The sequence below is a fragment of the Aphelocoma coerulescens genome, chromosome 10 (genome assembly GCF_041296385.1).
Source record: "Aphelocoma coerulescens isolate FSJ_1873_10779 chromosome 10, UR_Acoe_1.0, whole genome shotgun sequence".
Classification (NCBI taxonomy): Eukaryota; Metazoa; Chordata; class Aves; order Passeriformes; family Corvidae; genus Aphelocoma; species Aphelocoma coerulescens.
The window spans coordinates 4,955,229-4,968,557 of NC_091024.1; the positions used below are offsets into that span (position 1 = coordinate 4,955,229).

Sequence of the window (13,329 nt, forward strand, 5' to 3'; positions counted from 1 at the left end):
TAGGTAGCAACTAATCAGGGATTTATTTATATACAGAATGACTAGGTATAAACTTAAGACCATGGGTCACAGTCACATTATGACTTTGCAGAATAACAAGCTAATTCCTGCAGAAAGAGACAAGGCAACAGCCAGAACTTTACAGATACCAAGTAAGAAAAAAGCAAATGCAGAAAGGCAACAAAATCAACCAAGTGACCTGAGTGTGAAATTAGATTTTTTTGTTGTTATACCGAAGAAAAAAATTAAAGCCAATTAATCCATTGCTATGCACAGAAGTTTTAAATCACTTTTAAATACACTCAAAGCACCAAATTTGAGTGGACTTACTAAGAAGGCAGCAAAGTCATGCCCAGCTGCCAGACCATTCTGCAACAAATCAAACACTCCTTTATCTCGGCACTAGCCTTAGCCCCTGCATGGTTTGTCACACACAGCTGACAATTTGTTTGTTATGTAACTAATAATAATACACTTACCTTGACCTATTGTTACTAATGCTGCATTCCTCCTCTCCCAGGATACTTTAAACAAACCCCATGAAAATATGCTGATACTCAAAACAATTCTACTGAGCAATTCTAAAGTCTCTTCCCTGAAAAGCATTTCAGGTAAGTCCTTCCGTGTTATCACAATTTTTTCCCTTTCTTTGCAAGTTAGTAATCAAGTGCTTTGGTACTGTAGAACACTAAAATAAATACTTTTCTTGTCACTTTTCACCTGGAGAACAACATTTGTTTGATAACTAAGTAATACCTACAAAATCACTTTACTTAAGGACTTGACACCAATATCCAACAGCATATCATACTAGTACAGTATTTGGATAGCATAATCCCAACACGAGAAGTCTGGTGAAATTCACTTAGAAAACTCTCCTGTATCAGCAACTAAAGCTACCTCATAAGCATCTTACCTGATTCTGAAGGAACTGGGCAAGGAGAGCAATCTCCAAACCTTTCAGTTTAACAGCCACAATCACTTCTTTTGCCCCACCTTGATAATGATGCAGATCCCAACCCAAGGTCATCCTGCTGCATAGAAAACATTCTGATACATGACAACATTGCATTACGGCCTTGATTATAAATGATTTTAGAATAACATGTTAAATTCATACAAGGGATAGTAGAGAAAAAAATCTTATCCTTCTTTGCAGTCTCGTATCTCCCCTGCCACCTCATCCTTGAAACCAGCATGATCAACAACTCATTGAATGTTTTCTTCTGACAATCTAAATTAGAGATAGCCTTCTGTATAAAATGCATTAATGTGTCCAATTTAGGTACAAAATGCTCCATTTTTGCCTGAAGAATCAGTGGTTCTCTTGCCCCAAACGTCACTTAAAACTTTACATAGGAAATACCTGCCTTCCTCATGCAATATTCTGCTTTCATCAGTGTAATTACATTCCACAGCACACACACAAAAGTTGTCTGGCCTCCTATCTTTTTTCAGGCTGATGGTGAAAACTTCAGGCCTTAATAAAAAAACCCATGCAATGCAAAATGTTTCAATGAGCCCAAACACCTCACTTCCATCTCACAAATACCTCTCTTAAGCTCCCATTCCAATTTGATTATTAAGTTTATATTTGTCTCCCTAATCCTTCAGATAGATAAAGATGCATTAGCATCATGAATTACAGGACACACTGGTGCACTGCTGTCTTAAACCCTGGGCTAGTTAAACTGCTGGGGTGGCTGCCAGGGCCTGCCAAGCCAGCCACACTGTTTATAGTTTAGTTCTCCAGATACAGGATTATTACATTTCAGACTGACAAATACCATATCCTGAAGGTTAGAGTACTGTGACACAAATACATCCTGGCAGGGCAGAGCAGCTGAGCCAGGGTGGTCTTCAGCACAGTCTGAGCTCCTGCAAGATTGCTGAAGCATTAAGTTAAAGGAAGAACTGTGAGTTTATAAAACTGCTGCTTAAAAAGGAGCTATTTTTAGGAAATACTCAAACGAGTGCGTTCATTTGTCTAAGTAATACTCAAAATACTGTCTTAAGTTGATCTGAATGGAGCAGAAGATGGATCAGGTTAGGATTTAACTCAGTTTATCTCTTAATGCATAATTTAATAGCCAAAAAAAGTTACTTTTCAAATGAAAAAAAAGCCTCAGTTCCTTTCAACAACTGGAGAATGAGCAAAAAACCCAACATGACTGAGAACAAACAGTTTTTGCACTGTCAAAGCTTTGTTTTAGCTAATCTCTGTTTAGCTCAAAAGCCCTATAAACACACTTGGAAAAAGGGATCTGTTAAAAATATATCACCCCACCCCTTCAATTAAGGGCTGAAGCTTATGACACATCTGAGAGATCCAACAAGAACAGGGAAGACAGACTTAATGCTCCTGATACTTCTAAAGGTAGAAAAAAAAAAAGCAAAGCAAGTTTAAAAATCCCAAACATGTTTCATGCTTCTGTTAAATGGATTTTAAACCAAGAACAGATCCCAACTATTTTTATTCCTTTGTAGGTCATGTGTAATTAACTGCTTATTTTCACAAAACCTTATTACAGTGTAAACATCACTGGGCAGATGATCTGCCCCACCCAGAGTGAGCTCCACACCACAGGAGGATACACAACTATCTCCTGTGGAGCCCTTGTATCTGCAGGAGAGGGCCGGTCCTCGGCACCAATCTGCCCTGCAACAGCACCCTAGTGCTGATCACACCTCTTCAGCTCACCCCTTTCCTAGAAACTGCAAGAAAACCAGTTAAGAGGCCAAACCTCACAGCTAAAACCATGGGCAGGTGTCCCTTTTTGGGTATCACTGACATGTTCTAGGATGACATTATTCTTCTCCCCCCTCCCTTCTGCCTTGGGCACAGGGCAATTAGCAGAAATGATCACTAAACCACTTGGGAAACGGGGGGAAAGAGAAGAGGAAAAGAGCCAATTGGGTTGGCTCCAGCCACCAGCTCAGAACAGTTTGAGCCAGCCTAGTTGACTTTGCCTGCAGTGCTCACAGAACCCACTCTGCGGGGAGCAGGCAGGAGGCCCTGCGTGTGGCAGAGAGGGCCCAACAAACAGCAGGAGGGGGATCCAAAGCCCAGGTCCCTGTTTTCAGGGTGAACTTCTGCCCTACCTAAGGCTCGGGGGTATTTTACAGAGATCAGCCCATGGCAGGTGCAAGTAGCCTGAACAGAACCAGAGTGCAGGGTCACCATCCCAGCTTATGCTTGGCCACCCACCTCACAACACTGGGCAGTGCCACCAGCAGTCAGTGGACTGTAGGGCACAGATGTCCTTTGTCTCATAAAGAGGGGAGATAAAATTTGGTCCTGCATTTTGTACACAGGGTTACTGTGGATTTGAAGAATCTCTTATTCGCATCAGAGATGTATATTCCATTCTGGCACAAGAAGCAGACACATAAATCCCACAGCACACAACACATTCACAGTGTTTAAGATCTGCAGATGGAGCATGTGCAGGAGAAGGTTTTATGAACAAGAAATGCTGGAACAACCAATCATCATGCAGGGACAACACAGGTCCTGCCAGCAACGGCTTTGAATGCAGGCAAGAAACATTTGCTGTAGCCTGAATACAGAAGTTGTACAGCTGTGCCAGCAAAGTGGTATGTTTATCCTTTAGGGCAGATTTGCTTTCTACAAACAGCCTGCATTAGAACTGTATACATGTGGCAAGAGAGTTGAGCATTTCACTCCTGTGTTGAATAAATCAGGAAAATTGGTCCCAGATAATACATCTTTCCTAACTAAGTTGGGGGGCAGAGGGGGCCCAAGAAACACAGCTGCTCAGTGATCACTTGTATGAACCAAGTTGCCTCACACATTCAGCTTTTATCTTGTTCAAAGCAAAACCAGGTTTTGGCTAAATGTAATATTTAATAGCACACAAATACTTCAGTTGGCTGCCTTTAGTTTCAGCAACTCTAATACACATACTCCCAAGTTTAGAGGAATTCCAGCTAACTCTACTATTCTTCTTGCCCTCACCTCGTACACCTGATCTAGTCACTTAGTCTTAGGCCTAGCATCACATGGAAGTTAAGAAATCAATACCCAGGTATTTAAACACTTACATATCCTGGTCTTAAACCCAGTACAGGAAACCTATCCCAACTGTCAGCTAAAAGACCATATATAGTCACTGCCCATTATAAAACAGTGTTTCCAGGATTTAAGTACAACGCAGGACATAGAAAAAATGCCATGAGCAGATAAAGACAACAAGAACAATTAGTAATTCAGACCTATAAGCCACTGGCCCATGGCAAGACACCAGTGTGTCAATAGATAGATAGATAGATCTATGAATGCAATCTGTACCCAGCATTTTGGGAGAAAACAGTGTGGTCCAATGTAAAACTGAAAGAGTGAGCTATACTTTCAAAATAACACTTGTTTACATTTGGTGAAGGTCTAAGCCACTGCTTTCCACGGTCATTTGAAAGACTGTTGCTCAATTTTTCACATCCATTCTTCTATCACCATGACTAATCATACAAAACCCATCCAGCTTCTTAGACTCAACAAGTATTAGGGACATGAGTATTTCTTTCCAATTCCCAGGAGCAGCTGTGTATCAACCCAAGTGATTTTATAAAAAACAGGAAATATTTAGGGAAGTAAGAAAATAGATTTCCCAATCTGAAAGCCTTATTCTGTATGTGGCCTCATCTAATACAGAAAGGGTAACAATTAAAAGAAAGTCTTCATTCTCATTAGAACCCCTCTGTTTCCTGCCTCACCACTTCCTGCTCTCCTCCCTCTCACCCTATCCCATGCCACCCATGGCAATTCATACTTTTCCTGTTCCTGAAACCCTTTCAGACGCATAAAGTGTCACTAAAAATACCATATATGATATAACTAGTACAGAAACTGAAAATAATCTTTCCTCAAATAAAACACCTGCTATCATTAGGCAATACAGGTTTCCAAAGAGACTCAGAGCAATTCCAAAGGAAAAAAAAAATCCCCCCCCCTTTTTATTTCCCTTGGCTGGAAGGGTAATACCTGCAACAGAGAGCAGTAATACTTAATTTTTCCTGCCGGTGTTTGTAATCAGAGCTCTGACAGACCCAGACACCCTACAAAACTGATTAAAATTGAGAAAAATTGCCATGTTTTACATAGTTTTTACATATCTTTGTTCTAAACGCTAAAGACCTGCGAGACATTCTTCTCATCAAGAACAAACACACAGACAACAGCACAGCAGCCTTCAGTGATACAACAAAGGACAATTTAAGACAAATGACTTGGAGCAAATGCTATCACTGAATAATCCCACAGCAGCTGTCATAATTAGTTACCTCCAATCTCATCAGAATCAGGGAAGTTAGAGTTAAAATCGAGCTCTCTTCCTGTAACATTGTGTAACTCCAGAGCAGCAGCATTATCCTCGCTATTTCAGAATTAACATTTCTCCATAAGATAATGTGGAACCGCTCGATTCTTCCACATCAGAACACCCGGTGAAAGCCGAGAGATGACAAAAGAAACTCGGTCAAGTTTGAGCCTCTCAGCACCTTATTTCCTGTCTAAAGAGCCCTTTTGTTCTGCTTCCCTGCATAAATGTTAATATCCTGCCATCATTAGAGAGCGAAACGACGAAGGAAAGCCCCACGCACATGAACTCCACTGCCCCGGAGGGCGGAACGACGCCACACGACGCGATTAGAACGGCAAAATTCCTACCAACACGGTCTCCACAATTTTCTGTTCGCTTCACCCCAGATTAACTTCACTTGGAGCTGCACTTCGGCGCAACCTACCCTGGGCACGGGGCCCGCCCTCCCGCTCCTATTGGCCGAGACGGCGGAGGCCGGCCCCGCCGGCCGGGCCGCGCCCGCTGATTGGCGGAGCGGCCTGTCCGTCACGTAAAGAACTTTTCCTTGCTAGCAGGTTAGGCTGGGCGGGCTCGGGCACCCCGGGCGCCGCGCTCTTAAAGGGACCGTGCCCCGCTCCCGCCGTGACAAACGCGAGCCGCGGGCGGGCGCACCCCGGGACTGATGGCCGGGATGGACCCCGGTCCCCGCGGGGCACCCACCGCTCCCGGCACCTCGCTCCCGGCCGGGGGGTCGGGGGTGGAAGAGAGGATAACACCCGAGCAGGCTGGGAACGCTTCTCCCGCGGCAATTACACAACTGCCGCTTGCTCCACTTACGGGATAAAATTAGCTGTGGGTTTGGAGCCCATCCGCGCTTTAAGGGTGACTGGAGTTACCCTGGGAGGCCGAGCACACTATATAAATTAGTAACCCCGGCTAAAAATACATCGGGTCGCCGGTTCCAAAGACTTCCACCCATTTAAAGCATGAGTCAGCAGGAGCTCCGCAGGAAGTGACTGTCTCCATCCCACAAGGTACCACGGTTTCTGCCAGAAACTTTTTGTGCTTATTCAGGCTTCGCTTGACTGAACAAATTTCCAAGATCCTGGTCACGTTATGACAACAGCGTTTCTCACAGCACAGATTCCTCTCAGCACTACACAAAATCCTGTCCCTTTAGATTAAAAGTGGTCCTTTTTCCTTTGTGCAAACATAAATGTGGTTCCCTACCCATCTATCCAGTGACAAGATGAGTAAAAACAAAACAAGGATTAATATGTATTTCACAAGTGCAGATATGACACCTGGTTCAAGACAAACCTTGCCCCATTCCTATCAAGCAACACAGGGAAGATCCAGAACACAGTCAGTGTTCCCTCCTGCACCCACAAGTATCATCATAGTTACACAAGACTTATCTGGGTAGCATGGTTGCCTTACATAAAATATTTTCATGTGTTTAGTGTAAAATCACTAAAAATATTAAGCTAGAGGAAGATAAAGCACTTGCCAGCACAAGCACATTTGGGTTGTTTCTGTCATGTGCGAAGGCAGAGACGAAAATCTTATTTCTGGTTCTTGCCACCTTTCCTCTCCCAATGCTGGAGCTGCCTGCCTTCCCTTACTTCACCCACTACCAACACAACAAAATGGGGATATTTTAACTTCCCTAATAGAGATTAATAAAGTCCAAGGCAGTCCAGCACGCTGCTTTACTGCAAATACCATGCAATGCCAGGAAAATATTTACAGCTAAGTACTCCCTTGAGCTGTGATACACCAAAAAGAGCATAAAAAACACCTTCAGGAAGGACATTTACTTCTGCTAAAATGATGAAATAGCACATTTTGTGTTACCTATTTTAGAGCAACCTATCATGCCACAAATCCAAGTAGGACTGAAAAGCAGCAATCGGTTGTAAGTTGATATGTATGAAACACTACAAGAACAGAATTAACAATGTTCACATAACTTCCCCCAAAATACCTATATAAGCTGAAAGAACCTTAATCCTTGCATCTGAATTCAGTGCCCTGAGAGAGCCAGCACTGCTGGAAGTTGATTTGGGGTCCCCTGAGGATAACTCATACTTGCATGACACTTTTTTTGACCAACCTTTATCTAAGCAATCAAAACCAAGAACACAGTTCACACAAACAAAACAGACCAGTAAAGTGTCCCTCAAGTATCTCAGTAACCAATCTTGGAAAGCTTCAATTTAGAGCACATTAACTTTAGGCCCATAAAAACAGCAGCACAAGTCACAAATCATATCAACCAAACTGCCAAGTGCTAGAAGACACGACAACCCTGAAGTCAGCATTGTTGTTAGGGTACTTTAAAAAGGAGAGGGGAAAAAAAACCCAAACCAAACATACTACTCCAAAAGTCTCCAGCTATATTTGCTACCACAGCAGTCCCACCACCTTGTAACAGCAATGAAAAAATTTTTATCATCAAACATCCCACACTTCAGCTCATGCTTCTGTCACACAGGCAACTAGCAGCTCTTATCACTAGAAGTTTCATCCCTTTTCCTCCCCACCTCTTCCCCCCCAAGCCCTGTAGTCTGGCCAACTCCTGAAACCAGCTCTGGTGCTCATCAGCCCCTTCCACCTGCCTCGAGTCTCTGAGCTGGCAGAAGTTTGGCCAGCCTCTGATAAGCAAGAGTATGGCTTACCCCAGAAGGGGGATGGCAAAGCAAACTCTCCTCTGCTCAGCACAGGCCTCCCAGATTTGTTTACCTCATCTCATTTAAAACCAAAACAAACACACACACAACAAAACTGTCGTATTAAGAAAGCCCCAGGAGTAATTTGTTATCCTCATAAAAGTGAAGATCCCCACATCATTGTGAAGTAGGGTATCCAAACTGGATTCATGGTTGACACTAGGTCACTGAACTAGAAATCATGGGTAAACACGTCTGTATCTAAATGTTGGGAATCCATGCATTAAAAAATTGTTATTCATTATCCCATGCTGAAGGAAATGTAATGAAAGTAGACATTAGAAAGCCTTATTTTTAGCCTCAGTTTCTGCAAAAAGCCATCTATTTTCCCTCTAAACACACATACACTGGAAAAATGGCACAGGCACATTTTAAGGTTCAGGCTCAAGTTAAGCCTTTGCTACTCTTACAATATCAGTAACAATGCAGAAAGAAATGAAAATAGAAGATTGCAGCTACAAGAACACTAAGCAGAGAAGCTTTCACAGCAGTGTTAAAAAAAAAATCACTTTGCTGCCACCCAACTTTTCATTTGGACAGTAAGAGAGCACCTAACTCTCATTTGACTACTGTAATCATGGAACAGCTAAAAGGCCATTTGTCCTGTAATCTTACACATGCAGAAGACAGCAAGTTTGGAAGACTTCACAGCTCAAGAGATCAAGGAACAGAGCCTTTCATCTTTAAGTCACCCGTTCAACAGAGACAAGAATAGCAGTGATCAAAAGCTACATGTGATGGCTGTTCAGGGATTAGATGAAGAGATGGTTACTCAACGTCCAGGTCCCAACAGATCAGTGTGAACCACAAGAGCTTTCTTCACTATTTTGCACCTGGTTTTCAGTCCTGAATCCATTATAGCTCCTGTACATGTTAATAAGTAGCAAAGAAACTGATCTGCTGCATACACACACTGAACAGGCACCGGAGAAAGGGACTTCACCCTCTGGTTGTCAATTATGTCTGTCTGCACTACAGCATGTGCTGAATTGTTTATTAATAATTATTATAGTTCTGAGTTTTAGCTTTTCTTATTACTAGAGACAGCTTTCAAAGCAGTGTTTAGCTTCCCATGCCTTTCACACCCTCAGATGCTGTAATCCTGTTTATAAACAGTAGTTCTCAAACTTGCTGTGTATTTTCTAAAATGTATCAATTTTAAAAGCACATAGCATAGGAATTTCAGAACTTTGGCATCTGAGAAATGACTCTGAGACAACATTATTAATTTTTTTATCAAACCTAAAAGAACCATTAACTTAATTAGGGCCATAACTACATAAAGGCAGTGGAAAAAAATTACCTATGTGAAGAAACAAACATTCCTTTTCATATTATGCATTCTTCAATACATCAGTGTGCAGTCTCTGCAAAGTCTGCTAGCAATAGCTCCTTTCCAGCCTGACTATAGTTTTGAAAGTGTGCAAAAGTACCTGGAATTTCCAGGCTGGATAAGCAAGATGAAAACAAGTTCAGAGTGTATGTTGACTGAAGGTCCCCAGAGCATGGGTTCATTGTCCTGCTTCAAACACTACCAAAAACAATCTTCTACACAAACCCAACAATGCACAGTTCATAGCTCTTAGTAGCACATTACTTCCCGAGAATGAAATTGCTGATGAAAAGCCAAGATCCTAGAAACCTAGCAGGAAACTTATCCTTAGCTGTAACTAAGGAGGCCCCCACATACAAAGAATTCAACTTGCTATTCCAGGGGTTTGAAGAGAACATACCAGACTGATGAGTTTTCAGTAGTCTTGAACTTCTGAGATTCCTCTCGCTGTTTTCAATCCCAGATGTACTACTGCACTGCAATAATCAGATCTGGAAACAACAAAGAGGCGCACGTGGTAAATACAGAGAGGCCTGCTGCGCTGTCTGGACAGCAGTACAGATACACCAGACACACACATTTCCCTGGATGTTTTAGCAGTTATCTTCAAACCACCCAAAGCTTAGCTGGTCTGATATATTATTAAAGTTCCAGAATGTTGAATCCCAACTCTTTCTATATAGGGAATAAGCCCTTAACAGAATCATCTGTCCCTGCCCCAAAAGGCTGGACATCCCTAAGAGGTCTCAATCTCTCAGCAGCTGCCATATTGGTTTGCTTTGGGGTGGTTGGGGTTTTTTGAGGGTGTGTGATTTGGTTGGGTGTTTTTTGTTTGTTTTTTTTTTTTTTAAATCAGAACATGGAATTGCATCTTGTACAGCTGCACAACCAAGGTCTCTGGTGACAAAGGGCCACATCACTTGCTTCAGCCAAAGTCCTTGAAAAAGGATCTAGACATTTTAAAAGACACTTCCTTGATATCAGGTATCTCTTGGGTGGAGCAAAAATAAGTACACTGAATTCAATGGAAACTGTAGTATAGTCCAAGTGCATTTATTTGTAATCTATAATAGTCTTTGTAGGTCAAATCACATATCTTGAATGCAAGTCATAGCTCATTCAGTATTTAAAAAAAAGGCTGCATAGCAATTAACTGCCAAGAAAATGGAGCCAGAAGTTTGTACACTTCCAATTCTCTCAGAAATCAGACTGATTAATATAGCTGTTACAAAACGACACACTTTCACAGAAACAGGGATTACCTTTATCTGTAACCATAGCAACTTTTCAGTAGTTTGTGTTAATGCTACTCTCCCTCTTGATAACTTGCCACTATCTCTTTCAAGCTATTTGTGTAAGGTTTTGAATGTGCCATCTGAGACCAGGAAGTATCAAGAAGTTGAAATATAAACTTACATTCTTCAATCACACCCCTGTAAGTATACTATGTCGTATACAATGTTGTTAATTTTTGCCATAAATTCATGATTAGTCAAGAAGTAAAACAGTAACAGATTAAAATAAATTTAACATGATTCACAGGTTTTTAAGACAAGCATTTTAAGAAGTATTCTATGAAATACATACAGGAGACAGTTTCTCCAGCAGTGAAGAGTATCTTCTCCCCTATCTGCAAAGTAATAAACCCAAGGAATTATGCCACTGACATGTCACAGACTTTGTTATTCAGTATCATAAGGAATAAAAGTCTTCCCAATATACATTTATTTTGACCTGAACAAACGCAAGACAGATCAGAAAAGAGCCAGTCCCCTTGTTTTAAGTTAGGTGATAATAAAGAACAGGTGTAGGTACCTCAGCACTACAAAAACAAATCAGATAAAATTCAAAGAGTAAAGCTGTAAAAGTTAAGAGGACAGACAAGAAAGAGACAAAGGAAGGAATTGACATATTTACTTCCTCAATTGTTGACTTACCATCATCCACAACTCAGAAGAGGATTAGCACTCTGTACAAAAAATTACTTAACACAAGACAAACAAAACCATTTGCTTGTAAGTAGGAGGAAGAAGAGAATAATTTCTTCTCTTTTTTTTCCCCCCTGAAGTTCACAGGGCAGCTTACCAAGCTGTACCCTTCTCTTTTCAGTGTAGCGTTTGGCACAGTTAAGATGTGAGCACAGAACCTTAGAAGAGTGAAAGAAACTCGGCACGCTCTTTGCTCCCTGTAGCTCTTATGCAATGACACCTATTATAGGACAAGCCTGGACAAACACTCGGGGAATGGACTTCAGAACACAACAGTGCACTTGAAGTCAATCCATGCAGGGGGTGAAGTAACTACCACGGTTTTGCTGAATGCCTCCACATTACATCAGCACATATGGTGGAAGCTTCTGTATTTCGTTGTTGCTGCTGTTGTTATTATTAGCAGTAAGATAACAGCCCTTTTTATTTCCTAAGGTTACCCAATCCTAACATCCTGTGGAAACACGAGTGGATGTTCACACCCCTTATCTATCACTCCAGGCTTTTGGCAAAGCCTAGGAGGTAAGATGGGTTAAATCTCACAGGGTTCCTGGGCAAACACCAAAACAACAACAGTAACTTTCAGAAAGCAAAACGCGAAAGTACGACGAACGGCGTGAGCGTTAACCCTTGGTTTAACCAGAAGAATGGCACAACACAGACTGCATGCTGATTCCCGAGCACCCCTGTCCCCACACCAGCCAAACCCGCTGCCCTGGGCTCACCCGGGGGGCAGCGGGGCCCGGCCCGCAGCGGGGGAACCCTCGGGCCCACAGGGCACCGCCGCCGGCTCCAGCCGGTCCCAAAACCCCCGCGGTCCGCGCGGAGGACGCGGGGCCGGAGCAGCGCTGGCGGCGGGCCGGCTCTGCCTCTCCCTTCCACCCAAGGACACGAGTACAAACACCTCTGCCCCGGGATGGCTCCTGCGCACGCAGCCGCCCGCCGGGGGTGGGGAGAGGAGGACGGAACCACCAAAAAAGGCAGAGAAAGAGCCGCGGGCCCCGCGCCCGCGTCGCCCCGCAGCCCCTCGCCCGTAGGGTGCGGGAGTCAGGGGTACGAAGGGGGGAACCTTCCCCACAGCCCCTCCGCCGCTCCCGGGGGCCGGTGGGCGGGCGACCGCCGTCCCCCCGCCCCGCCGCGGTGCGGGGCCGCTGCCGCGGCCCCGGCCCGGCCGCCCCGGCCCCACCGCGCTCCCTCACCTGCGCCGGCCCCGCCGCGCCCGCCGGCCCCGCTCGCTCCTCACCAAACTTTTTTTACCCCTTTCTCCGTGTTTCGTTGCCCTCAGAGTGACGCGGGCGGGCGCTGATTGGCGGAGCCCAGGAAGGGAGGCCGCAGGGAGCGGGAGGCGGCGCTACGGCCCGCGAGTACTTATTACACGGCGACGGCGGCGACGTGAACCACCGAATGTTATTTAAAGGGACAGCGGCCCGCCCCATGCGCCCCCTCACCCGCAGGGGTGACGTGAGGCGAACGCGGCGGCGGGAGGGCGAGCGGGCGGCAGCTGCTGGGCACGGTGGCGTCCGCCCTCCTGCCCCACAAATAAATTCATTTTGCTGTAAATACTGACCGTGGAGGAGAGGGTGTCTCCGAGCGAGGTCGCCTGGGGGGTTCAGGGCGCTGTGTGAGGTCGGTGCCTCACAGCCCCCTCGCCTTCTGTGCCCTGTGGGAAGGCAGCGGTGGGCTTAGAGTCTCTTGTTCTCTATAATGTCACCTGGTTGTTTCTGTTTTCTTCTCTCTGTGTGGGGCTCTGAGGCAATCCACTACAGCTTCTTCACATGCACAGCATTTCCACCTCACACCCGATATATATGTATACATACACTTTTTTTTATATATACACTCTCCCCACTCGTCACAGCCAGTTGTAGCCCATACGATGCAGGGAGGTTTTAAAGGTGAGCTTTAAGGATGATGAGTGACTTGATGGCTTGAAGCAGATAGGAAGGGAGTATGGGATT

The 13,329-nt window shown here is 44.2% G+C and overlaps 1 protein-coding gene across 6 annotated transcripts in view; it reads right to left on the reverse strand.

The window, feature by feature from the left end:
* The window catches only part of ZFAND6 (zinc finger AN1-type containing 6), a 34,634-nt gene extending 21,980 nt beyond the window's left edge, over nt 1-12,654 (reverse strand). Inside the window, exons 1-2 of one of the 6 annotated variants that reach the window (XM_069025307.1) lie at nt 12,571-12,654; nt 9,784-9,874 (exon numbers count right to left, since the gene is read on the reverse strand). Coding sequence is in view for 2 of the 6 variants with exons in the window: in XM_069025306.1 (XP_068881407.1) it covers nt 5,620-5,621 (2 nt within the window). In the remaining 4 variants the exon portion in view is untranslated. Of the gene's footprint in view, nt 1-5,619; nt 5,749-9,783; nt 9,875-10,970; nt 11,241-11,320; nt 12,030-12,570 lie in introns of those variants that run through there. The other 5 variants (XM_069025309.1, XM_069025308.1, XM_069025310.1 and 2 more) reach the window with 5 other exon arrangements.
* Between the last annotated feature and the right edge of the window lie 675 nt (nt 12,655-13,329).